Source organism: Anarrhichthys ocellatus, unplaced genomic scaffold (genome assembly GCF_004355925.1).
Source record: "Anarrhichthys ocellatus isolate YVR2014 unplaced genomic scaffold, GSC_Weel_1.0 scaffold12, whole genome shotgun sequence".
Lineage (NCBI taxonomy): Eukaryota > Metazoa > Chordata > Actinopteri > Perciformes > Anarhichadidae > Anarrhichthys > Anarrhichthys ocellatus.
This window is the reverse complement of record NW_022280042.1, coordinates 489377-514002: the sequence shown is the minus strand read 5'-3', so window position 1 is coordinate 514002 and position 24626 is coordinate 489377. Positions and strand designations below refer to the sequence as shown.

The window sequence follows — 24626 nt, the reverse complement described above, 5'->3', positions numbered from 1 at the left end:
TGTGTGTGTGTGTGTGTGTGTGTGTGTGTGTGTGTGTGTGTGTGTGTAAGTGGGCGTGTCAATGTCGGTCTGGTTTGTCTGTGGGTCCGGCTATAGACTGGTGACCTGTTGTTGTACACTACAGTGTTTTTACTGTGGCCCATGTGATTATATTTATATATATATTTATTTATATAATCTTCCACGTCATTAGTGAATGTAATTGTTCATAACATGTTTCATTTGTTAGTCCAGGTGTAACTTATGAGCAGTGGGCAGCAGTGTGGTGGTACAGTGGTATTTTATGACACACTGCTGTGTCATGTTGTTGGTGGATGATCGTCATGATGTTAGACTGATGGACGTCTGGGTCACAAATACATGTAATTCTTCGTTTGCCTTCCAGTGGTCGGTGGGCCCTAGCTGCTGAAAACATGAACAACTGCAACAACAATGATGGGTAAGATGATTTATTACATTTACATAGAGATAGTGTTCCATCTGCTCCACTACATTCAAACACTATATAAAGAGATTACAGCAAATTCAGTTGCATGAAATCAGACTTTCTTGTGACATCAAAGTGTGCATTTGCAATTTGACTTTCCAGGAGTGGGCCAACAATGACACATAAGGTTAAGCCATTGGTTGATCAGATATTGTTGATCACTGTCACTCTGTTATGTTATATATCTCTTTTTATATCCACATCAACTGACCTGCTATTACTCACAGACTACTTGAACAACACCGAAAAAATTTACTCCCTGAACAGATAAAGGTGTCTGAACAAAACCATGTTTTAGGGTCAAACCCAAACCATATGAGCAGTGAGGGAGAATCCTGTGATCACAGAGGAACAGGAGACAGAAACCAGTTATACTACTCTTTGCTCTGGTGTGACCTGAGTAGGACTGTAAACACCGGGTTCCAGTACCAGGGTCCACTTCACTGTGTCCCTCTCATTGGTGATACATGCTCTTCATTAGTCCATCAGGGTCTGTCCCACAGTGAACTGCTGCTGATTCCTAGTGTTCAGGTCAAAAGAGTATGACAGGAGGAAAAACGTAACATGTCCAGAGTAACGTGTCGTATCTCTTCTTTGTTCTGACCAAAGCTTTGATTAAAGTACAAGCCCTACACCTCACTGGCTACAGAAAAGAAAGCGGTCCTATCCCCCACACACCAGGCCCCTGCTGATCACACAGCTGATCTCAGTTTAAGACTATTGGTACTGCTCCTGGTGACATCACCTGCAATAGACAGTAGGGTCACAGCACCCCCCCCCCCCCCCCCCCCCCCCCCGGCTCTCTCAGGCTACTGAATGGGTAGGATCCAAATATTTTATGTCACCTGCCTCTGTTTCTGGACATTTACAGCAAAAAAGATGGCAAGACAGAGGAACCTAAAAAGGACGACAAGAAAGACGACAAAAAAGATGTTAAAAAAGAAGAACCGTGAGTACCACATACTAGTTTCTACAGCTGCAACTTTCCATCAAACAGGACTTTTAGACAACTTGTTTGTGGTTTTACACACATTTGCTCATAATTCTGACAGATTTGCTATCTTTGGGAACTTTAAAATCTCTACTGTAATTTAAAATGATTTGAAGGTTTGTCCACATGACATGAGTAATGTTTAGGTGTCATACTTTTAGAAACAGCTGTAACAATATTGTTATTTTATTTCAGGAACAATTCTGTTTCAAACATGAAGTTAGTATGATAAGCAGTGCAAACACTGGCAGTAATAGCACTAGCTGGAGTAACGATAAAAAGTAATTCTCTCAGGTGTACTTGAACTAATATCTTTAAATACAGAATACTGAAAGTCGACGTTCCTAATATGATTAAGGTAAAAATAAAGATCCTAATCTGTGAAAGTCTCTTTGGAAAGACAGTTGATTGTAACCCTTTTCTAAACTGGTCATGACTCATGTGTAGACAATAGTTTCCGGTACAAGTAGGGCTGGACAAATTGACCAATACAATACTCGAACCTCAGTACTGATACCAACAACCTTTGTCAGTACCTGTCTTTGCTGAGTATAAACAAGAGGTATTCACTAAAACATCCCTTTCCTCATTCAGAAAGGAGGTGTGGACCATGGACCCCGCCACAGATATGTACTACTACTGGCTGTGCATAATATCCATCCCAGTGTTCTACAACCTGATCTTCCTGGTGGCCAGGTCTGACTTCATGCCATTTTGTCTTTCTTCTGTACCTGACTGTTGTTACCCAGGTCTTTGTCATGGTTGTGCTTCCCTGTAGGTCTTGTTTTAATGAGCTGCAGTATGGAAATATAATGCTGATGATGGTTTTGGACTACACCTCAGATGCCCTCTACTGCATTGACACCTTTGTGAGAGCCAGGACAGGTCAGTGACAGGAACTCTGCTGAATGTGTGAACATTAAAGGAAACTTGGGTTATAAGATTATGCTAATAATATTACTGATTCTAATGTGTCAACAGGTTTTCTGGAGCAAGGTCTTCTTGTTAGGGATGAAAAAATCCTGAAAGAAAAGTACATGAAGACACGGCAGTTCAGATTCGACATCATATCATTGATTCCCACAGATATTGTATTCCTCAAAATTGGAATCAACAACCCAGAGTGGAGGTTCAACCGTCTCTTTAGGTTAGCCCGACTCTTTGAGTTCTTTGACCGGACGGAAACTCGAACTAATTTCCCCAACATCTTCCGAATTGCTAATCTTGTCCTTTACATCATCATCATTATCCACTGGAATGGTTGCCTCTACTTTGCCATCTCCAAGGTGCTGGGCTTTGGCTCAGACACCTGGGTATATCCCAGTGGAAAGAATCCAGAGTTTGCTCGCCTGGCCAGGCAGTACATCTACTGTTTTTACTGGTCCACTCTCACCCTGACCACTATTGGTGAGACACCACCCCCAGTCCGAGACATTGAATACTTCTTTGTGGTAGCTGACTTCCTCACTGGGGTTCTAATCTTTGCTACAATTGTAGGCAATGTTGGCGCCATGATTTCCAACATGAATGCTGCGCGAGTAGAGTTCCAGGCTAAGATTGACTCTATAAAGCAATACATGGAATTTCGGAAGGTCACAAAAGATCTGGAGGTAAGAGTGGTGAAGTGGTTTGACTATCTGTGGACAGAAGAGAAAACCTGTGATGAGAAGCTGGTGCTGAAGAACCTGCCAGACAAGCTCAAGGCTGAGATAGCCATCAACGTACATCTGGAAACACTAAGAAAAGTACGCATCTTTCAAGACTGTGAAGCAGGTTTGCTTGTTGAGTTGGTCCTCAAACTTCAGCCTCAAGTGTTCAGTCCTGGCGACTACATCTGTAAGAAGGGGGACATTGGCAGGGAGATGTATATCATCAAAGGAGGAAAGCTGGCTGTAGTAGCAGATGATGGGGTTACCCAGTTTGTGGTCCTCAGTGATGGGGCATACTTCGGAGAAATCAGCATCCTCGGTATCAAGGGCAGTAAGGCAGGAAACCGAAGGACAGCCAACATCCGAAGTGTGGGCTACTCTGATCTGTTTGCCTTGTCCAAAGACGACCTGATGGAGGCTCTCATTGAGTACCCGGATGCTAAGGATATACTGGAGGAAAAGGGAAAGGCCATCCTGATGAAAGATAATCTCATAGATGAATCGCTGGTCGCTGCTATCGATGCCAAAGACTTGGAGAATAAAGTCAATCAGGTCGAAACCAGTTTGGACGTCATGACGGTCAAATTTCGAAAGTTGACAGCCCAGTATGAATCTTCTCAGCGTAAACTCAAACAACGGCTCAGTAACATGTCAAACCAGGTCCAAACCCTCAGAGTAAACAATGAGTAGAACTTGGCTTGGTCTACTGTCGGACTCTTTGTTCACACCAAATGGACAGTGGCTGGCTTCTATACAGTATATGAGCAAATAGAAAGTTGACCTTTCTCATTAACACAGAGATATTCAGATGGCTGGTAACTCAATACTTTAGAAGTAACAACAGAATTCTGTTCCTACTGAATATCCAAAAACTGTCTGGTACCACAATAGGGTATAGAATACTTGGTCAGATTCTCTTAGTCTTGTTTATGTCCTTTAAACAGGTGTTCTCTGATCGTGTACTTTATTTTGGACTTATATATTCAGCAAAGTCCCATAACAGCTGTTTGTGTAATGTTTGGCCCTTTTCTATGAAACAAAAAGAGTTTGTACTGAGTAACAAAAGGTAACAAAAAGCAAGGTACCATTCTGGTCTCAGAACTATTTTTTTGTCATATTTACACCTGTCATGAAGTAACTGAACGATGCCCAGCACTAGCAATGCATTTGTGTGAGCAATTAATCAATGCTACATGTGTATTTAAAGCAATCCGCAACATTACTGTCACTTTGCTTAGATCTTCAGTAAAATGCATTTTCTCCAGCATGGTTAAAGAATATCCTTTTTCAATTTCCTTTCTGATATTTGTAGCATGATTTTCAAAGCAACACTGTCACCAGAAGTACTGTTTCCTGGGTCTGTTTTTCAAGAACCGTTTTAAATAAACTGATTTTAAATCAGTCTGTGTGTATTTCCATGAAGGCAGAACAGACCAACAGAGTAAAATGTAAGTACACATTATGGGCTTATTAGTACAGGGAAACATCTGTCAAATGTTGATCACATAGTATAGTGTGTGGCTGGGTAGTTTGCCTATTTGTCTTCAGACCCTGTTGGTCTAAACGTTGCGTCATTACATCTTTAGGAGCTTCCAAAATTCAGTGTGAGGACTACCAGGGTTCCAAGAGATTGTTTTCAGTGTTGAAGAGACAATGCTTCCAGAGTAAGAAAGAATATACTTAGTTACTATTTAGTTGATTGATTTCACTGTCTTGAATTCTCTGCTAAAGGAAAATAGGATAATGTTGAAATAATTAATCTGGACAACACAAAATTGTCCAGATCATTTGACTTTTTCTATCATTTCCCATGTGTTTTCAATGACTACCTCTCCGTTTGAAGGGCACACTTTTCTTTGTGTTGGATACCAATCTGTTAGGTAAAAGTGCAGCGTTACAAAATGAATCCTAATGACTTCCATAATCCCTGACCTAAAACCTAACGTCAACATTAATCACAACACTCTGCAGTCAACCCATCCTCAGCATCAGGAGCTGTGGCTGCTGTAAAGCCACCGGGGAGACACTTGGGGTTCAGAGTCTCACTCAAGAACCCTCTGGACACACCAGCCCTTCATCTAGTGCCTCCAGCAGCTCACAACACATATTAGACGGATTGCTACTGACCCTTGTGGTTCAGAGGATAAATCCTGACAATGGTCATGCTTCTCATTAGCACATTGCTAATCTCCTGCTAGCATCAGAGTTCAGCCTCACAGACCAGTATGTCTTTAGACTCTTAGCATTGTTAAACCATTAACAAGTGAAATGGTCTAAGAGAGGTGAGCTTCTTAGTGGGACATACGTTTCATGTTCCTGATGTACGTGTTTGAGTGTTTATCAGAAATAGTTTACTGACTGGGATCACCAATAAAGAGCGAATATGGAGACATTCAGGACCTGTGGACTCAAATCAGGTTAGAAGGCGACACAAGTTGGAAAAAAAGCTGTCATCTTTATTTAGCATGTTTTCACAACACGGAATACTTGTAGCCTTTCATCAGTTTGTATCTTTTAGAATGCCAGTTGATGAAAACCACCTTCCTTTCCAAGATCAGATTGACCTTTGACCTTTCATCTCCACTTGGCTCTAGAGCCCTTTCACATGTTCACGTGAGCAGCATCAAAACGCAGTTACACATTAATGTTAAACAGCTGAAACCAGACCTGGGCTCAATAACAGGAAAGTAATCCTGAACCTTTGAAGTGATACAGAGTTCCACATGGTCGAGGATACTGCAGTATTACAAACATACAATATGCTGTAGTAACTCTCCATCACTCTCCAATGAAGACTGTTCTCCAACGTCATGTTGCCCAGGTCCGTCTGAAACCATGACGATGACAAAGTAAGAGCAAGAGAACAGAAAGAATGGCTCAGGGTTGGTGAGTACAGCACTGTGGTTCAGTGGTGTGTAGACAGACCTCCTGCAGACGCATCACTGGGGCAGCAGGAACCTCATTCACCAGAGACAACACAACTCTCATCTGCTCGGACTACATTGGAATATTTGTTTGTTTCTTAAATAACAGCTGTGGACAAAAAGCTGCTTAGCTACCATGAAGCTGGCTCAGGAGTAATGACGTGATGGGCTCATGGCAACAGGAGAGATGGTGACCTCTGTCTGTCTTTCCTCAGCTGTCCACTGACTCCTGCTCCATGACCTCTTCCAAGTGGATGCTGAGGGTGGTTTGGGTCTGGTGTTCACAGACAGTTGATGTCTGTTTCTAGTGTTCATTCAGTCTCTTGGTGGTCCTCGACATAAACACAAGACTGCAGGAAGAAGACATTGACATTCTGAGACAGGGGTCACCATCTGCCCCCATGTTGGACCACTAGGTACCCCGGGACTGAAGGTCCACATGTAGTAACGACACATGAGCCAGCTCCATATACCGATTAGGACCAGGACTCTGAAAAGCTGGTCATAAATGCTTCACCATTTAATAACAAATCCAAAGAAGAGGGGAAACTGTTCAGACAGCTCAACAGTTCAGGGTTAACAAACACCTTTATTAAGTTCACCACAATGATCTCAACCACTTATTTGAAAGTTAAACAAAAGGTCAATGTGAAAGGAAAGTGTGTGTGTCTTACATAACTGAACATGATCTCATGTATGCTATGGTTTTGGATTTCTTACACTGTTCAAGGTAAAAATCTATAAGCATTGTAATCTATCACAATGAACATGCCTGTCTGGTAGAGAAGTTTAAGTAAAGCTCGACTTGAAAAGACTAAACTTGATCTTCATATTGTACTGGACACACCCAACGGTAGAGAGAATCCCAATAATAATAATAAAAAAGACACACAGCACATGGTCTGTAATGTGTGTGTATTATGTAGAATAGAGCTAATATACACAGTGACCTACCACACCTACTTTCAAATAAGTGGTTAAAATGATTGTTCAATAGTGCTCTTAAAGTATTTAGGACTGTTCCAGAGACAGTGTTTACACCTGTTTTCATTCTCATCGACTGTGACAGATCCAAATAGAAATGTGATCCCAGTGATGCGTCCACAGAGCCAGAGCAGACCATCACCGTCAGTGGTATCTGTACGTAGCTGTAGGACACGCTGAGCCTAGCTTAGAGCAGACACAGTTAGCCTAAATACATGTGTTGAACTAACAGATCCAGGGTGACAGCTTTGCGTTTGTTCAACAGAGGTAGGTCACCGGTCTTTGAGACCACATTTAAATTCATCCTCTGACTTGATGGTGGATAAGTTACTGTTTTCCTGTCCATCATACAAACACATCAGTGAGAGGTCAGAGCAGATCTACACTGATATTACTTTGCATTATGGGTCTAAAAGCAGACATCAGTAGCTTCAGGTGGACTGAGCAGAGTTACAGCTTTGACGTAACCATCACTTTGTTCACATTGTGCTCAGACTTCTATCCTCATCATCACAGTGCTAGCCTGCCCCCTCTGGGATCAGGCCTGGCATTGTGAATACATACATGCTGTACCTAAATTAACGGTGGAACTACGGCCAGAGACCACAGACCACCAGGTACCAGAGCTGAGTCCGTCAGTCTACATGTGGGGCTCCAGATGAACTGGGGTTAAACTGAACAGAGACTAAGCCAGACAGACGACACAAAGTGCTTCCTGTCTCTGAGAGCATCAGCAGTGACTGGTCTACAAATGCACATCCTCCAACAGGTGTCGTAGTTCCAACCGCACTGATATATAAATACTGATTTTATTTGGAATCGTCAACACAGGAAGACATGGAAATAAAATGCTTCAAACAATGATGGCAGCCTGTGGCCACAAAACAAACATTCTGAAAATGTCTAAGTGCACTTACACAGCTCTGACACGATTTTAGTCTAACCTGCGGTGCCCCCCCTCCCCAAGGAAAAAAGGCCCAAAAACACAACAGCTATTTCAGAATGTGCCATTTTGGACCAAATCACAGTAACTTTGTCAATAATTACTTGATGACAAATGGACTTGGCTGTGAGTGGAATGGTCAGCGAGCTCTTCTTCAGTGGGAATACAATGTCTGAAAGTAAAGACTACTCTAAAACTACATGTTCTCTGTGAACAAGAGCTCACGTCTACTTTAACACATTTTTGTTCAATAAACGGGTTTGTATTGACTGGTTAGTGAATTGTCCCAAATTTACATATTTTAATATTAACCTCAAGTAGGGAAGCTATCACAACAGGCAGGCATGAAAAAGAACCCATTTGAAGCTCGAAATAAATAACAAGGACAATGATCCTCTCTGTACATAGAAAAGACGGGAGGCTGCTGCACACTCACATGGTGTGGATGTGTGGTGGGACTTTGATCAGGAGGTCTCTGTGCTTACACGGACTCATGTGGGATGATGCAGGCACAGTACAAGAACTACTGGAAAGCTCTATTGGAACCATTCTCCTCTTTCATTATGGACTTTCCTCAAAACATACTGGTTTTCACCTCTTAGACTGTGTCTGATAAAGGAAGGGCAGGGTCTGATGGGCTTTCTGAGAACGAGTCCGCTTGGAGCCGGGCTCAGAGCATGCCGAACCCTTTGGCATAGGTGATGGCTTTCAGCAGTCTCTCCTTCAGCTTCTCCTTGTTGCTGTATTCAGGCAGCAGCAGTACATTGAAGCAGGTGTGTGACGTCGGTAACCTGCCGAGACAAAACAAAGCACAGCTGGTCACACCGACAGCCTGTAAGAACCATGGATGGACAAAGACTTGATCCCACTTCTCAGTTTGGTCTGTGTTAACATTTCCAAGAAGAGAACACACAAGTCCACCAATCTGATGACACAAAAGCCTAGAAACAGACCAAGTGTATGTAGAATTTTGTCATTATGTGGTGTGAGCTCTCCTCCTCCTCCTCCAGAGCTCCCTCTGCAGGTCCAAGGCTGCAGTGAAGCCGGATCTAGGTCTGTCCACGGTGGACCGGTCTCAACTGGAGTCTGAGCTTAAGGAGTTTCTGGTGAACCTGCATGAATTCATCCGATTTCACCAGAATCAGAAGAACTGTATAGAAATAAAGAATCTTCTCTCCGACGCTCTGGTTCACTTACGTAGGTCATAAAGAGGCATTCGTATCATATTAATTAGGGCCCGAGCACCGACAGTCGGAGCGGAGCGGACCTATTGTTCTTCTAATGTTTATTATTATCGTACGCGTTTCGTCGCAAAAAGGAGGTGCTTGGGATTCTGGTAAGATTTTGAAATTTGGCACGCAAGGCAGTCGTGGCGAAAATTGCAGTCTGATTGGAGTGTCCAGCTGCGGTATAAAAAATTGGCTCAATAGCTGCCCCAACATTGGGTTTCACCTAGCTGTATGAAATTTACCTACCTGCGCAAACAGTCGGTTTTGAGACAGTCTGTTATGTTACTAACACTGAAGCAAGTTCACACACATTCACACATTTGTCGATTTCTACAGGCTCACAGTTATGATTGTTTTCGGAGGTACACTCAAAACATTCAAGGCTTAAGACCTGGCAAAATGACCTGGCTATGCCATTGGTCGACACAGGAAATACCGTTTAACTTGTGCATACAGTGTATGATGGTCACAGAAATGCATGGCCGTATCCACCAGAGTCCTGCCAGTACCCTCGACATGCGTGAACATGTGAGGACCCAATCAATGCTGCTTGCAGCTTTAATTATTATTAAATGTTAAGATTCTTCTTTCTATTGTTCAACTGAATGTTTCACTGAGAAAGACCCAATAAAGAAAACACTCATATTTCTGTCCGTGGTCTAACAATGAATCAAACAGGTGATCCAGCTCTACTGGTAAAAGGTTGTGATTGGTTTGATTAGCTTCTGTACGGATGTTGGCTACAGCTAATTCTCTGCTGCAGATAAACTCTGTTTGCGTGCCACCGCTCACAGTCAGACTCACTAAGTGGCCTGAAATGAGTCGGAGACACGAAGTCTCCCTTAACAAAAGGGAGCTCTTTCCTCCCACTGTGCATTAACATGACATGAGGACAGTACAGGAAAAGCCGAGCAGCAGCATAATGGATCGGGGGGGCCCACCTGTCAGTGTCGGGGCCGTTCTTGGCGATGATCATCTTCAGCTTGCCCAGCCCCCCCACAGGTGCTCTGTCGGTGCCGGTGGTGAACTGCAGGAAGAGGCGCTTCTGGTCCTCCCCAAACAAGTGCAACGTCTCCCAGAACTCCCTGCGATGCAAACAGACAGAGAGAGTGCAGTGTTAACATGTCAACAGGATGTCATTACTTACACCGTGATCCTGACCACCTGTTCCCAGGTCAGTAGGGTATATACTCAAACCGTAATGATAGCTTGTGAGCACATCCTGAACCACCGAACACAAACATCTCTTACTTGATGATTCGAGAATCTCTGTTGTAACCTCCATCGTATTCTGTCGTCTCTTCAAGTGCTAGAAAGTCCAGGTTCTGCAGCACGTGACAAGGACAAAATAAAGGATGTAAGCTCAAAGTCACGACTGAGGAACATATTCAAATGTGTGGTTACAAATCTCACCCTGCTTCCACATATCAGCAGCTCGATTTCCTCTGGTCTGAACAGGTACTTGAGCGGAGACTCGTTGGTGACCATGTGGAAGCCTCTCCTGAAGGCTTTGAACTGCTTCTCCACACTTTTGTTCAGCATGTACTCCGCATACTGAGCCACGAACTCCTGCACACACACACATCACAGTTATCTTTTCCCACTTAGCTAAGAGCTATCTAGCCTTGAAGATAGATTTGCCACAGATGGAATATAATATTAATAAGTATGTTTTCTTTACTGTATAATCACCAGAAACTAAGAATTGATGTTTTTGTTACAGTAAAATGAGCCCTTAAAAGCTCCACAGAAAGGACAAACCAAACACTGCTCTAGAAAGAAATATCTGCCACTATAGTTCTCCTACAATGCACCTTTAATGCGTCATTGCTTACAGAACCTGTTGTTCTACAGAACCTGAGCCAAACACAGCTGTCCCTCCTCTGGCCATAGCAGTGCTCTTTCATACGCTTTGACAGGAGTGTGTGCATGAAACATGAATCAGTTCCTCTGGCTCTCTACGCTTCGTAATGTGACTACTCCACTGATCCTTTTACAAACCTCACCTCAGTGAGTCTGTTTAGTTTCTACACAACTTAGAACCAAACCTGAAGGATCGGAGGAAACACTCACTCACATGCTGCCCCCCGATGTGTTACCAACATAGATCACTCACAGGAGTGTCTTGTTGACCTTCTCAAGTGGTCTAATGAAACCGAGCCAAATGGACAAATACACCAAAGTTACCTTTGGCCTGTTTGAAATTCTGATGGTCTTTTTTTTTTTTTTACTATTGACCAAACAATAATAAAGAATATATAATTAGTCTTGCTGGTGCCATGGCAAAATACGACCTTTGAATCCTATGAACTCTCGTCTTAGGGTAAGCCCTCGAGAAAACGCTTCATAACTTGTGTCTGGCTCACCTTTCTGTTTTCATTTGTGACTGGAATCTTGTCCCCATTTTCCCTTAAATCATACATGAGTGGGTTCCCAAACAGGTCCGTCTGTGAAATCTGGAACGTGATCATCATGTCCTCCTCCACGCTGCCTTTATACTCCAGCAGCTCCTTCAGACTCTGGTAGAGAACCTTTACAACACAGACACATATCACACTTAGTTTTACTCATCAAGTGAAAATTTGTGGATTAGTTCCGAAGCTAACTGAGAACAATGAGCACATTTGATGGGGGGGGGGGGTCCTACCGGGTTGGCATCAGCTAAGTCCCTGAAAGTTCCTTTCTTGCCCATCAGCTTCCTGTAGACCACCATGGGGAAGTGGACATCCAGAATACAGTTGTTATAGATGGCCAGACCCAGGACGATGCCGATCAGAGTGTACTGGCCTTCGTTTTCCAATGATGAAGGGTTGAACCAAAACAGTTTGGTGCGCTCGTCGTATGTGAACATGCCTGCAGGAGGAAAAGAGGACATGAAAACAAGCTTGATGCTTTCAATGATCACTTCCTCTGCTGCGATCAACACTTTGTCTGACAGTGCGGTCAGCAGCCAATCACGAGGGATGATCTACATCGCATTAGGTTGTAACCACTGGTACATTTTGATTTCTTTATTTCTCCGGTCACACTTATTTCATTAGTAGGACCGGTGGTCAGCTGTGACTTGGATGTGTTTTTCCGTACTGCAGTCAAATATCTACCTCAAGATAGAAAGAGAGGCCTTATGAGAACAATGGACGTAAAGTAACTCAACGTCTGTTCAAGGTTCTGATGTGAAGCTGCAGATTAATAATGCTTCATATTTCATTTCTCATATTTTGTGAAATGTAACCAGTAACATTTATCTGTCAGGTAAATGTACTACAGTGTTTTCTAAAGATGTACACAATAAGTAGCATACAGTGAAGTTGCACATTGTTTGTGCTTTAGGGCCTTTGGTAAGTTATTTTTAGTAATTAGTTATATTTTACATCACTGCTCCTCAATCACATCTTTTTAAACTAGACTTTACTCACTTTAACTTGAGTTTAAAAAAAAGGAGCAACAGGTGGAGTGAAGTGTTGAAGTTAAAAAAAAAAAAGGACATTCACCAAAATGCACGTGACATCCCTTGATTAGTAGAACATTCAATCCTTAAAGGAACTGCATTTAGGAATGAAGTAAATTCATTCAGCAGCAAACAGCAATCATCTCTGTAAAGATCTAGAGGAGTAATGTCTGTGTGTTCATAGAGCTTCTCCTTGCTCCTGACTAGTTGTAACAAAAGTTTAAATGGAAAATGTAGCAAAGATAAAAGTAGATTACTGGCCCACAAAAATATGAGCAAAAGGAAATCTTTAAAAAAGGACAGTCAACATTCCTAAAAATCAGATGTTTTTACTCGTATGCATTACTACCCGCCCCTGGTGTCCTACTTACAGTATTAGCTTTGCAACATAATTGCTAGTTGTGTTTTCTTACCAATATCTGGGTTGAAGATCTCCTCCACCACCAGCTGGAAGAATTCTTTGGAAACACCTCCTTCATCAACACCTTGCTCTCCTTCAAACTCCACATACAGCTGCTTCTTTAAGTCTGCAGGATTCTCCATTGCTATCATTTCCAGCTAAAGACACACAAGAGAAACATGTCAGTGCAATGTGCACTAAATGTATCAAAATAACAAGAATGTTTCAAATAATTAAGATGCAGAGAACTGGCACACACGCACCCTGACCAGAGCGTCATCAATAATGTGGTCTCTCCGCACTTTGAGCCTCAGGTAGGGGTTGAGCTGCTGACCCTGCACCAGACTGTAGAGCACAGTAATACGCCGCTCGCTGTACATGCGGATGCGGTTGTCATAGTACAGACCCAGGTTCTTGGTGACAGCGTTCAGGATGAAGGGGCAGGTCATAAAGGAGAACTTGTTTTCAGTTTCAACCTTAAAGAAAGTGTAGTCCTTGTCCATCTCCAGCACCTCGTTTAAAGGTTCATTGACAAACTCCTCAAAGGCAATGAGCGGACGTCGGCAGTCGTTGGTGCGGATCCCCAACTCTGTCTCCAGCGGATCCACCCGAGGGCCCTTCTTGTTTCGCCGTTCCTCCCCCAGCAGCTCCTGCAGCGTGAGCTCACTGGACTCTGGGATGGGCTCCTCGTCCTCATCCTCGTTGTGCTCCATGTCGAGGTCGCCGCCCAGCACGTTTGCATAGTAGACGATCTTCAAGCACCTGGTGGCTGCCACCACTGCGTCATCATCATTGACCAGGTTGCGGCTGTTGAACTCGTTACTGATCACCTTGTAGGTAATGAGCTGCTGGAAGGTCTCCACCATGCGCCGAATCTGCTCTGTGCTGTAGTGCGACCACAGGCGTGCCAGTTTGGCCAGAGCTGCCAGAGGGAGTTTGCTCATGGCCTTGCAAAACTGGGGGAGGGCGATCTCCAGGTACTCTGGGCTGTGGAGGTTGCTGTTTTCCATCACTATAACAAACAGGTTCAGGTAGTTTGGGTCTCGTGAATACACATTGTGGTATGTCAGATCGCACTCTACGTTTGGTGAGAGATAGACCAGTGCATTCAGGAAGGCAGCTTCTATCTTCTCATTGGACAGCAGGCGCTCAAAGACCCGCCGCACAGCTTCGATGTCCACCGAAACCTCATCAGGGCCCAGCTTTTGGACATCATTTTCCCCCGAGGAGCCCTCTCCGATTCTTGATGACGAAGAGGAGGCGGGGGAGTCCTCCTCCATAGCTGTAGCAGAACAGGCAGCGGCCTCCTTCTCATCCTCGTCCTTGTCCTCGTCCTTACCTTGGAGGGACTTGAGTTCCTCTTTAGTGTGAGGTTTGGACCTCCTGAAGCTCTGCACCAGGCCTTCAGCACTGGAGAACACCCGACCTATTACCCTGATCAGAGGGGAGTAATCTTCCTTCTCTCCACAGATGTCCAAGATCTCATACACTTTCTCCTCCGTCAGGTAATTTACATCTATATACAGAGTCAAACATTTCGTGGTTAGAAATAAAAACAAAACTGATTCAACTTTCAGATTAAACTCTAGGTGTGAATCCTGAGAGTGTGGCATCTACTTACCTTTGAAATTGTCCCGTACAGAGTGGACATCTTTATGGGTCAACTTTCGGTTACTGCAGGCGGAGTTGCTGTGAGCGCTGCTCTCCAGGTAGGCCGAGGCAGTGACTTTCTTTGAGGGGTGGGGGTCACATAGCTTGGCGTTGACCTTGTAGAGCTCCAGGGATTTGACGGCCGCTGCGTTGTTATCCATGCGGGTGAAGCCGGCTGATGAGGCACACCATGAGTTGGAGCAGGACTCATTCCCACAGCCCTCTGTTAACTGGTGGTAGTAGCGCTCTATTAGATGTTTAGCAGCTGCTCGCTTCCTGCGTTCAGGGGTAAGGCACAACACATTTAGAAGTACTGCGTGAATCAATCCACTTCTTTCATCATTAACAGCGCTTAGTACAATATGGGATTGATTACCATGTTTACAGCTTAACAATCATTCTTCAGTTTTCATTTCATCTCACTACTCAAGACAGTTTCATGACTGCATGTTTGGTTGTGTTCTAAAAATACAGTGCATTGACAAATATATCACCCCTTCATGAGTTTCAATTTTTTCCAATTATGGAATTTCTGTTATTAAACGTTAAGTTGGAAATAAAGGAGATGTTTTCGACGTTGGCGACATAAACATTATTTACAAGTAAGAAACTGGTAATTACAGAAACTACCATATGAGATGAATGCAGCATACAGCTGTATAAAGTATGTATTAACTAAACATTTTGGATAAATGTCTCTTAAGATTGAGCATCATTGTTCATTCTTAACCTAGGTCTAGCATTGTACAGCGCTCTCAACCATATTCAAATCATATCAACCATAGTGATCTTCATTGCTGATGACCATTTGTTTTGCTCCTACATTAACTCAAATGATCTGTCATCATACAAGTGCTACTTAGTGCTGAGCTCTGCACCAGGATCAACATATTAGCAAAGACCTCTTGGATTTGACCATGCTGGTGTCTCTTTCCTTGTTTCAAAGTGTATATCACTATGGTTCACCATGTACATACAATATGATAATAAGTCAACGGAGCTTAGAAGAAAAAGAGAGCAAAACAATAGTGGTGCGAGTGTTAAACACATGCTCTCTCTCTCACACACACACACAAGGATATAATAGGAGTGTGACTTACATTCGGCTTGCTTCTGGGTTTTCTATTTCAGGCTCCTCGTAGTCTCTAGTTGAACAACAGACAGTAACGATCAGAAATACAGCAGAGGACACGCTGTGCTGCATTACAACAGACACTGTTGCTAGTTAATATTACAACTTGTTATCATTTACATATTGCTTGTGCCTCGGGAACGATGAGAAAATGACACGCTACGCTAAAAAGCCACATTTGAGTCGGTGCGTTAACCTTAGAATGATTATTCTGCTAAATGTGTAGCCATAGTTAATACACGTACGCGGTTACTGCTTTCATTTAAGAAAATCTTACATTCGACAACAGTGAAGTGAGTTAGTTAGGAGAAAACACAGGGACCTGAAGATCCTGACGCTGATTTAGCAAGCTAATGTAGCAAAAACTAGCTAGCACGCTGGCCTTATTTTAAATATTATTCATGCAGAGCTGACGCTTCTAACGTAAAAACAGTTTTCACTCTTTAATAAACCAATGCTTGCTACGAACTGTGCCTCACTATGCTGATAAAACAACAACAGGGCAATAGCATCCACAGAGTTGGCAGCAACATCTAGCTAGCTATCGGTATCAGTGATTCTCCTAGCATCTCCGGCAGCCCCGACTCTTTCCTGTCGGCGTCCCCACCTATATGGTCCTCCTGCAGGGCTGGTCTCGGCCTGCGGTGGCGCACACTCACAGTCCTCCTTCTCGTCGGAATTCATACGAGACTTTATCCTCTGTTGTTTGTTATCCTGTTGCTGTCTGTGATTGTATCAAGTCTTCCACAGATTGATTACAACTTTAAAAGTCTAAACCGGCAGCGACGAAGGATCTTTTATTAAAAATTTCCTTCACGGCCTTCCTACAGCAGGCTCTTCGCTCTGCCTGAGGTTCACAGCCATCTTGACTTCACCGTCAACCTACGTCCCACAATGCACTGCGTTCTAACTCAAGTAGCAGACGTGCTGGAATGGATCACATGCTCCGAGGAACTGGACTGACTGCTCAGTCCACCCTTCTTCCGTGGCTATGGAGCACTATTTATTTACACAGAATATGTACATTATACTGTGATTTATTATATCATATTATAACTGTAACGAAAATAGTTTTAATGCAATGATTCAACAATACAATGAACTGCATTTTCCACATTTTCTTGTGATCTTTTTAAATATGAACTGTCCAAGAAAGCCGTCTATCTGGAATAACCTGTAAAAACGAACTGAGACATGTCTGTTCCTATTGGATACAGGTGCACAAAAGATTACACCTGACATTGAAGTTATATTTTTGCCCTTAGACCCAGAAAACAACAAATGTTCCTAGGCTGGAATATCACCACCAATTAAATGTTTTAAAACTGTAAAGAGGAAAACGTTACAGAAACCCTCCACTGAGCAGGCTTTATGACCCTTAGGATTTGTTTTTTACACATTTTAGTAAAAGTTAAACTTCTAGTGTGTCTACATTTTGTCCAGTTAAACAAATGCATAATGGAAGAAAGAGGGAAACCTGTTAGAAAAATTCTACTCGACACCAAGTGTGTAATCAATAATCAGGAGATTTATTCTTGCAAGACGGAGCAGAGTCACAGCACATACAGTTAAGCGTCTCGTAGCTTGCTCAGAGCTCTGTCACTAAGTCCCTGTATTTTATACTGTGACAAACAACTTTCACACATGATATAGTGAAGGTATGGACCAGTTTGAACCATCTTCTTGGTTGATTCATATGTAATAGTGTGGCTGCCTGCCCAGGTGTACACCTCTTTGAAGCGAATGTGATATCTGTCTTCAAAAAACATCTGTGATTAGCAAGGTCATATGGAATTGAAGCCTAAATGCAAACAGGTGCACAGTCATGGAAAAGTACAAGCATTATGCATATATCATTCTGTATTTTTCCAACACAACCCTCTCTCCATCACCTGTGCAAGAGATTCATTCTTTTACCAAATAAATTAATTCCAAAAATCAAATCGTATTTTTAGCGGGTGCAATTTACAAAAAAGAAACCTAAACCTCTGACCAGAGTTTGTTATTATTCATATTAATTCATCTTTAGCTGTATTTTGAAAAACAATCCAGCTGGGCGGGAAAGCAGCGGAACTGGCAACCCAAGCAAGTAGGTCCGTGTGCACACTTTGAGCACGACCCATAACGAAGCAGCGACACGCCACGAGGGAGAAATTAATCATATTCCACTTGAGAAGCATTTGATAAGGTAAGGCTATGAAAGTTTGCTAGAATTTATAGTTTTTGCTACATATCAGAATGGATATTTTGACAACATGTATTCTATTTTGTTATTCACGTGGAGCTACCTGACTTTGCTAACGTTACCTGACTTAGCTAGCGCCACACCCTGCCTGCTTTTCGAACAGGCGTCGACAGTCGTTAGTGGCCTTCACCTTCATACCTAATGTCAGGTTATGCTTTCTTTCTCCGTCTATTATGTAAAAATAATAGTTTTATGTGGGTGTTAGGCTTCGTCCCGCTCTTTATCGTTATTAGCCAAAACGTAGCCAAAGATAATTTTGTAGTCTTAAGCTAGCAAAGGAACGGTTAACGTTAGCAGTGACATTAGCTTAGTTGCTAACGTTAATTGAACGTTAGTTAGAATGGGTAGGCTAACATTTACTAACTGAAGTACAACCTGGCGGGTAGAACGGTTGATAATTGTCCTAGCTGGTTTGCCCACAGTTTATATTTGTGGTGTTTGAGCTTAGCATTAGGCTAGCTAGCTAGCCTATTAGTGGCGTTAATTAAGATGAGCACGAGGTCGGTGTAATGCGTCACATATCACGTGCTGGACCGACAGCGTGCTGCGCCAAAATCTTAAGAAATGCTGATTTTACTGCTGGGAAATTAAATGAAGTAACTTCAACAAACACACTATTAAAGGATATAATGTACGTTACATTAATGTACGTGTAATTTGTTTGTACATTTGTACTAATCTATTGATATATAATTCAGGTAACCTTACCGAGCTTGTACCACCATAGTAGTATTTCTCGTTAGTCTAAAGCAAGTGCAATAACGTTACAGTTCTAGCATCTGAATGTCGGCTATGTGTTTGCATTTTTTAGGTGAACACAAATGGACGAGTGGGAAGAAGCGGTAAGTCGTTTTCTTATTATGTCCAGCATTGTTACTGCCAAGAAGCCAGATGGTCAACGCCTGATTTGAATATACTCATCTTTACAGGAAACCACTACTAGTACCACTGCAGTAACCAGTCACACCTCCAGTGAAGGTATGTTTACTGCTCTGTACACTAAATATTCAGCGGTAATTATTTGCCAATGGATTTTGAGCTTTAAGAGCTTTTGCATCCACTTTCAATGTGTGAAATTACCTGTCCTTAAGCTTCTGTTGAAATCACCGTGCAACTGCAAACAAAGGGTTCAGGCAACTAGAAAAGTTTGCTACCTATTTAAGTTAAGATGATGTATTCTTTGGACATGATCACCTTTAGGCACACAAGGAGGCTCCTGGAACACTGATGGTGGCGAGTTTGGAAGGGGTAAGTATGGAAAGTTGAACAATGACCATCTCTGCCCTTGACAACATTGATTAAAAATGTTCTTCTGTTCCTCTCCAGGTCGTGGTGGAAGAGGCAGACAAGGAGGATTTAAAAGAGGTTCCCATGCATCTCACATTATTTAACAAGTAGAACAAATATAATGTATAAATAAAATGAATCAATAGAATTACGTTTGCCTCCATAACAAGTGATATTTTAGTCCTCTTAAAGGGCCGGTGTGTAGCATTTTGGGGAATCTTATCAGAACTGGAATATAAATATTCCATACTATGTTTTCATTTGTGCTTAATCACCTGAAACTAAGAATGGCATAGAATGAGGCCTTTATATGGACACAGGTAGCTGGTCCTCTTCGCGGAGTCCTCCATGTTTATACAGTTGCCCAGAATGTGATAACTTGACCCGTTAAGTGCAAAACTGTCACTGCCAGCTGCCCAAAGGATGAGCTCTGAGCGAGGCATAGGGCGTTACATCGGTTTACACTCTGCGGCTCACGTTACTGCAGTCTTGGAAAGAGAGGGGTGAGCAGAGGAGTATTCAGTTGGTTTTAGTCTGCAACCACACTGCTAGATGGCACCAAATCCTACACACTGTCTCTTTGATGTTGTACTGGACTGATGCACTCTAGAAGCAGTGTTGCTGCTTCCAGCCAAAACCAGTATTTGTGGTGTAGTTTGGATTAGAGTATAAACTGATGCTTAGATGGGATGAAATTGAGCTGTATGGGCATTGTAGAATGTTCTGATCTAATTTTGGTGCTTTTTGTTTTGTAGGTGGGGGTGGGAATGGTAAGAAATGTGCAGAGGCTTCTGGAAACGAAATACTCAATTCCTTAAAAATACAGATTTATTAAAGGAGCTAAAACAGGAAATACATAAAATAACACAATTAAAAGTTCTAACCAAATCTAATATTAAATTATGGGAAATATTAAAATATAGAGTGAAAGATTTCTTCAAATGCAGAGAATTAAATAAAGTAAGAAATGTGCAGCATTATGCTAATTAGTGTCAGCAGTTGCTCAGTCCTCGGTGCTACTGACCCTCCAATTTCTTTATAGATGGGGACAGCTGGAACAATAGCGCAGCAGAAAGAGGTGGAGGCAGACATGAGACATGTATTGTTCTACTTTGGATTAGACTGAGAGTGGTATTCCATAAAGTGTGAAGAACAAAAAGTTGGTAGTTGGGAGTAAATGTTGAAATACTTAAAGGTCTTCAACTGGGGGTCCGTGGAGGTACTTTTTCCAAACATGAATCTGTGCATTATTTTAATAGTTCAGTATTGTATGCAAGATAACAGGTATGTTTATGCATCAGTTTGGGGGTCCTTGGCCTGAAAAACATTGAAGACCCCTGACTTAAAGGATAGTGTTTGAGGTTATGTTTTAATACTGTCTTTACTGTAGAGTAGGGATGTACGATTTATCGGTTGTTGATATAGTTGGATATGTTCCAACAGTTTTGAAAAGATTTTTTTTCTTCTTCTCACCTCTGCTCTCTATTCATGCATGTTTGTGCGAGGGTGGGGGCTGAGCCACACAGCAGAGAGAATGAAATGATAAAAGTAGTAATCGACTGCTCATTATCTAAAAGTACAACAAAATCCTCTTAAGAAGGCACCTGTTTAACCATTAAATTATAAACTTTAAAAAAAATCTAAAGTTACTACAAATAAGTTTACAATAATGTATATGTACTCTATGGATGGTGGGGGCTTATTGGTGTTGAATTATAAAAACAAACGTCAATCTAAAAATATATTATCCTCGTCACATATTTCTAGTAATATCAGTCAGCGTAAACGGAAAATTAGCCCTAGAATTCCATATCGGTGCTTCTCTACTTGAAGGGATACTTTCCTGCTGTACGTATTAAACTCAAGTCCCCTGTAGGCTACAGAGATGGCTCAACCACTTTTCTTGGAAGCAGTCAGCTTGCTGTTGAAAAGGTTTCCAACAGTTTCACGAAGGGAAAGTATCAAAAACATTTAGGAAACTTACACGACCACAAACATTACAAGTATCATCCCAGATTAAACCTTCTGAACAATATGAAAAGTATTAGCTGATTATTTTGGTGTCCGTTGGCAGATTTTTTTTATTCAATTGAAAGCTTAAAACTGTTTATGAAATGTGTCCTAAAAGCATGTTTATTCTCTCAGGGCACAGCAGAGGATTTGGCGGGATGGATCGCAATGACTTCAATGGTAATGTTGTCTTATGTTTGTTACTGAGACCACTGGACTCCAGTGTAGTCTGAGTGAAACTCTATTAAAGACATTTCAGCTGACTACATGAACTGCCTTCATTTTACAGGAGAGGATGATGGAGTTCATTCTAAGTGACGCAGGGCAGCTTTTGCATGAAGTTAGTTTTCTGAAATGTATTGCTAATTTAGTAATGTGTTAAAGGTGGTGACCATGGTGCCAGGGGAGGCTTTGGAGGAGGTAACTGAACAATCACCTACCTTTGGGATTATTAACCCTTAAATCATGGTTTCATGTTGGTAAATGTCCAGTGTGTCTTCTATCTGTGCAGGCTACCGGGGGAAAGATGAGATCTTTGCTGGTGGTTGTAATGTTTTTATGATGAATTGATTTTAGCCCTTTAGTTGCGTTCTGAAACATTTCACTAACGTGACTTCTGTATCTCATACAGGGCAAGCTAAAGATCCAGAAAAGACGGATGAAACCGATGGTGAAAGTAAGTGAATGAACTGTGAATGTAAATATATTCATCAGTCCTGCAGTATGATTAAGCTTTTACCACTTGTGACCCTCAGGACCCAGGGTCACATACGTTCCCCCAACCCCTACTGAAGACGAAGACTCAATTTTTGCCCACTATGAGAAAGGCATCAACTTTGACAAGTATGATGACATATTGGTGGAGGTCAGCGGACGAAGCGCACCGCAGGCTGTCGAGGTAAGAAGTGCTGCAGTAACTAGTTATTTCATGAATGAGTTGCTGCTTCGTAAGATGAAATAATCAATTAAAGATGCTTCTGTAAGTGGTTCTCAAAAGGATGACAATTTATTGACTTGATGATTAATCAACCAATTTAATCATTCATCATTAAAATAATTCTGGCCCCGGTGTGAGGGTACAAATCTGTAGGCCTTAACTAGGATGTAACTCAAACAACCTAATGGCAACAAATATAAACTGTCCCTTGAAGCTTTGTATAAGTTATGGATGGTTCTTCCTTCAGACCTTTGATGAGGCAGCATTGTGCGAGTCCCTGAAGAAAAACGTCAGCAAGTCTGGTTATGTGAAGCCGACCCCCGTGCAGAAGCACGGCATCCCAATCATCTCTGCTGGCAGAGACCTCATGGCCTGTGCCCAGACTGGATCTGGTAAAACTGTGAGTTGAGAGGGGTGGAAGTTATAAAAGGTGTAGAGAGTACACCGTGTTGACCGGTAGAGCCTAGACCAGGGGTCACCAACCTTTTTGAAACCGAGAGCTACTTCAGGTACAAACTTCCTGAATAACAAAGTTGCACAGATCGCCTTTTATAATCATAATATATGTGAAGAGACTGTCTGATCACATGTTAATTATTCCTCACAATGATTGTGTGTTTTGTTCAAAATCACACCAGTTATATTTTTGTGCAAATTATCACTTCTAACATTTTTTAGGAAATCATTAACTGTCATATCTTCACATCATGTCTCGTTTGTACTAACCACTACCGTTGTAAGATTTTTGAACAAATCATGAACTCTGTCCCATGGTGATACAAATTATTAGTAATGTAAGATTGATATCCGGCCAACCCAAAGACGATGATTGTAACCAATAGTAGTACTCTTGAGCGAGCAGGTGAAAGTTTTGCGAGCAGTGATAGTAGTTGTGTGCTAGGGAACGCCCCTCGTGCTCAAACCATGGTTTTCTCCTCCCAGGTGGCAATTTTGCTTGCTCGAGCAGAGATATTCTGCGCGGAGTGATGTGAAAGCACTCGTCAAAGTAATATACACTGTTTAATCTGCACGTGCGGGACCTCCACACACGCGCATGATCTTAATTGCGCTCTCAAATTTTTACAGTGATTTGCCTTCATACTAGTGCTGTTTTTTTGAACATGCCCTGCGGGCGACTCACGTGGTCCCTGCGGGCACCGTGTTGGCTACCTCTGGCCTAGACAATAGTGGTGCAACGGATCAGATCAAATTTCAGATCGGCGCAAAAGCTATAAAAAAAAATTTAAAAAAAGGAGCCAATGTAACTTTTCGATGTTTTTTTTTTTTTTTTTTTTTTCTTCTTCTTCTCTCTCCACCGATAGTAATTGTGGCTCATTGATGATCCATACTGTTAGATTAAAGCAGCTGCTCTACCAGGCTCCAGAATACGTTTTTGTCCCAAATCATTTCAACCACATAAGTCTGTAAACCATCAATAATTCTAAATGTTATCCTTTTACTTTACTTGTAGTGGTTTTTTTTTCTTCATAAAAACACAATTCAAATGATAAGGGGGGGGAAAGATTGTATTTTTATTTATTAAAACAAATCTAGTTATTAGTTTTAATGATGTATAATGTGCTTAGAGCTCGTGTTAGCAAGTTAAAACAAATCATAATTCATCTTTTATATCCATTTTATATTCATGTGAAGTTTATCACCAAAACTACATTTTGCTGATTACATGTGAACACATAACACTCATTGATTGTTCACAATGTAACATTATCAGAGATCAGTGACTAGAAAAGCATAAATGCAGATGTCCTGATCTCATAATTTACTGAATATTGGCGGATAACAATGGTCAGTAAAACTTTATTTCACACTGTAATGGTTAACGTTAAACTGTAATTAATCCGCGTTTCACGTGCGTGCCAAACGGTGAGGGTTGACCAACTGGTCCATTAAACCACTACTAGACATGCACAGATCCATCGGCTGCTGATACAAATATAGAAACTATCATTTACTTCCTATTCATTTGAATTGAGTGTTTTCTGAAATCTTTATTGTAAATAGTGTATGAATGCATCTTCCCTCCTCCAGGCCGCATTCCTGCTCCCTATCCTGCAGCAGCTAATGGCAGATGGTGTGGCAGCCAGTTCCTTCAGTGAGCAGCAGGAGCCTGAAGCCATCATTGTGGCCCCAACCAGGGAGCTCATCAACCAGATTTACCTGGAGGCCAGGAAGTTTGCCTTTGGGTATGTTAAGACTGGCTTTGACAAATAGTGTTTTACCATGAGTTAAAGGTATAATGTGATGCAAACATAATTCCTTTCAATCATTGCATTACCCCCCCCCCCCCCC

The 24626-nt window shown here is 42.0% G+C and overlaps 3 protein-coding genes across 6 annotated transcripts in view; 2 read left to right on the top strand and 1 right to left on the bottom strand.

Moving 5' to 3' along the window:
• Positions 1 to 4499, top strand: part of LOC116386125 (cyclic nucleotide-gated channel cone photoreceptor subunit alpha-like) — a 24748-nt gene extending 20249 nt beyond the window's left edge. The window contains exons 3-7 of the mRNA XM_031852128.1: positions 386 to 439; positions 1359 to 1436; positions 2073 to 2174; positions 2257 to 2363; positions 2460 to 4499. Of these exons, the coding sequence (XP_031707988.1) occupies positions 386 to 439; positions 1359 to 1436; positions 2073 to 2174; positions 2257 to 2363; positions 2460 to 3817 (1699 nt within the window). The 3' untranslated portion in view covers positions 3818 to 4499. The remainder of the gene's footprint in view (positions 1 to 385; positions 440 to 1358; positions 1437 to 2072; positions 2175 to 2256; positions 2364 to 2459) is intronic.
• Positions 4500 to 5562: 1063 nt separating this feature from the next.
• Positions 5563 to 16750, bottom strand: ube3a (ubiquitin protein ligase E3A). Its single transcript, XM_031852059.1, has 11 exons — positions 16445 to 16750; positions 15806 to 15850; positions 14677 to 14981; positions 13319 to 14571; positions 13069 to 13213; positions 11855 to 12060; positions 11574 to 11738; positions 10621 to 10776; positions 10459 to 10532; positions 10149 to 10292; positions 5563 to 8769 (listed from the first exon to the last, which is right to left on the bottom strand). The coding sequence occupies exons 1-11, from the start codon at positions 16519 to 16521 to the stop codon at positions 8649 to 8651; spliced, it is 2691 nt and encodes an 896-aa protein (XP_031707919.1). The 5' UTR covers positions 16522 to 16750; the 3' UTR covers positions 5563 to 8648.
• Positions 16751 to 17907: 1157 nt separating this feature from the next.
• The window catches only part of ddx4 (DEAD (Asp-Glu-Ala-Asp) box polypeptide 4), a 9398-nt gene continuing 2679 nt past the window's right edge, over positions 17908 to 24626 (top strand). Inside the window, exons 1-12 of one of the 4 annotated variants that reach the window (XM_031852089.1) lie at positions 17908 to 18025; positions 18894 to 18924; positions 19012 to 19060; positions 19283 to 19330; positions 19409 to 19447; positions 21515 to 21559; positions 21764 to 21799; positions 21891 to 21920; positions 22011 to 22055; positions 22135 to 22277; positions 22564 to 22716; positions 24366 to 24520. In XM_031852089.1, coding sequence (XP_031707949.1) covers positions 18904 to 18924; positions 19012 to 19060; positions 19283 to 19330; positions 19409 to 19447; positions 21515 to 21559; positions 21764 to 21799; positions 21891 to 21920; positions 22011 to 22055; positions 22135 to 22277; positions 22564 to 22716; positions 24366 to 24520 — 764 coding nt within the window. In that variant the 5' untranslated portion in view covers positions 17908 to 18025; positions 18894 to 18903. Of the gene's footprint in view, positions 18026 to 18209; positions 18231 to 18673; positions 18714 to 18893; positions 18925 to 19011; positions 19061 to 19282; positions 19331 to 19408; positions 19448 to 21514; positions 21560 to 21763; positions 21800 to 21890; positions 21924 to 22010; positions 22056 to 22134; positions 22278 to 22563; positions 22717 to 24365; positions 24521 to 24626 lie in introns of those variants that run through there. The other 3 variants (XM_031852086.1, XM_031852087.1, XM_031852088.1) reach the window with 3 other exon arrangements.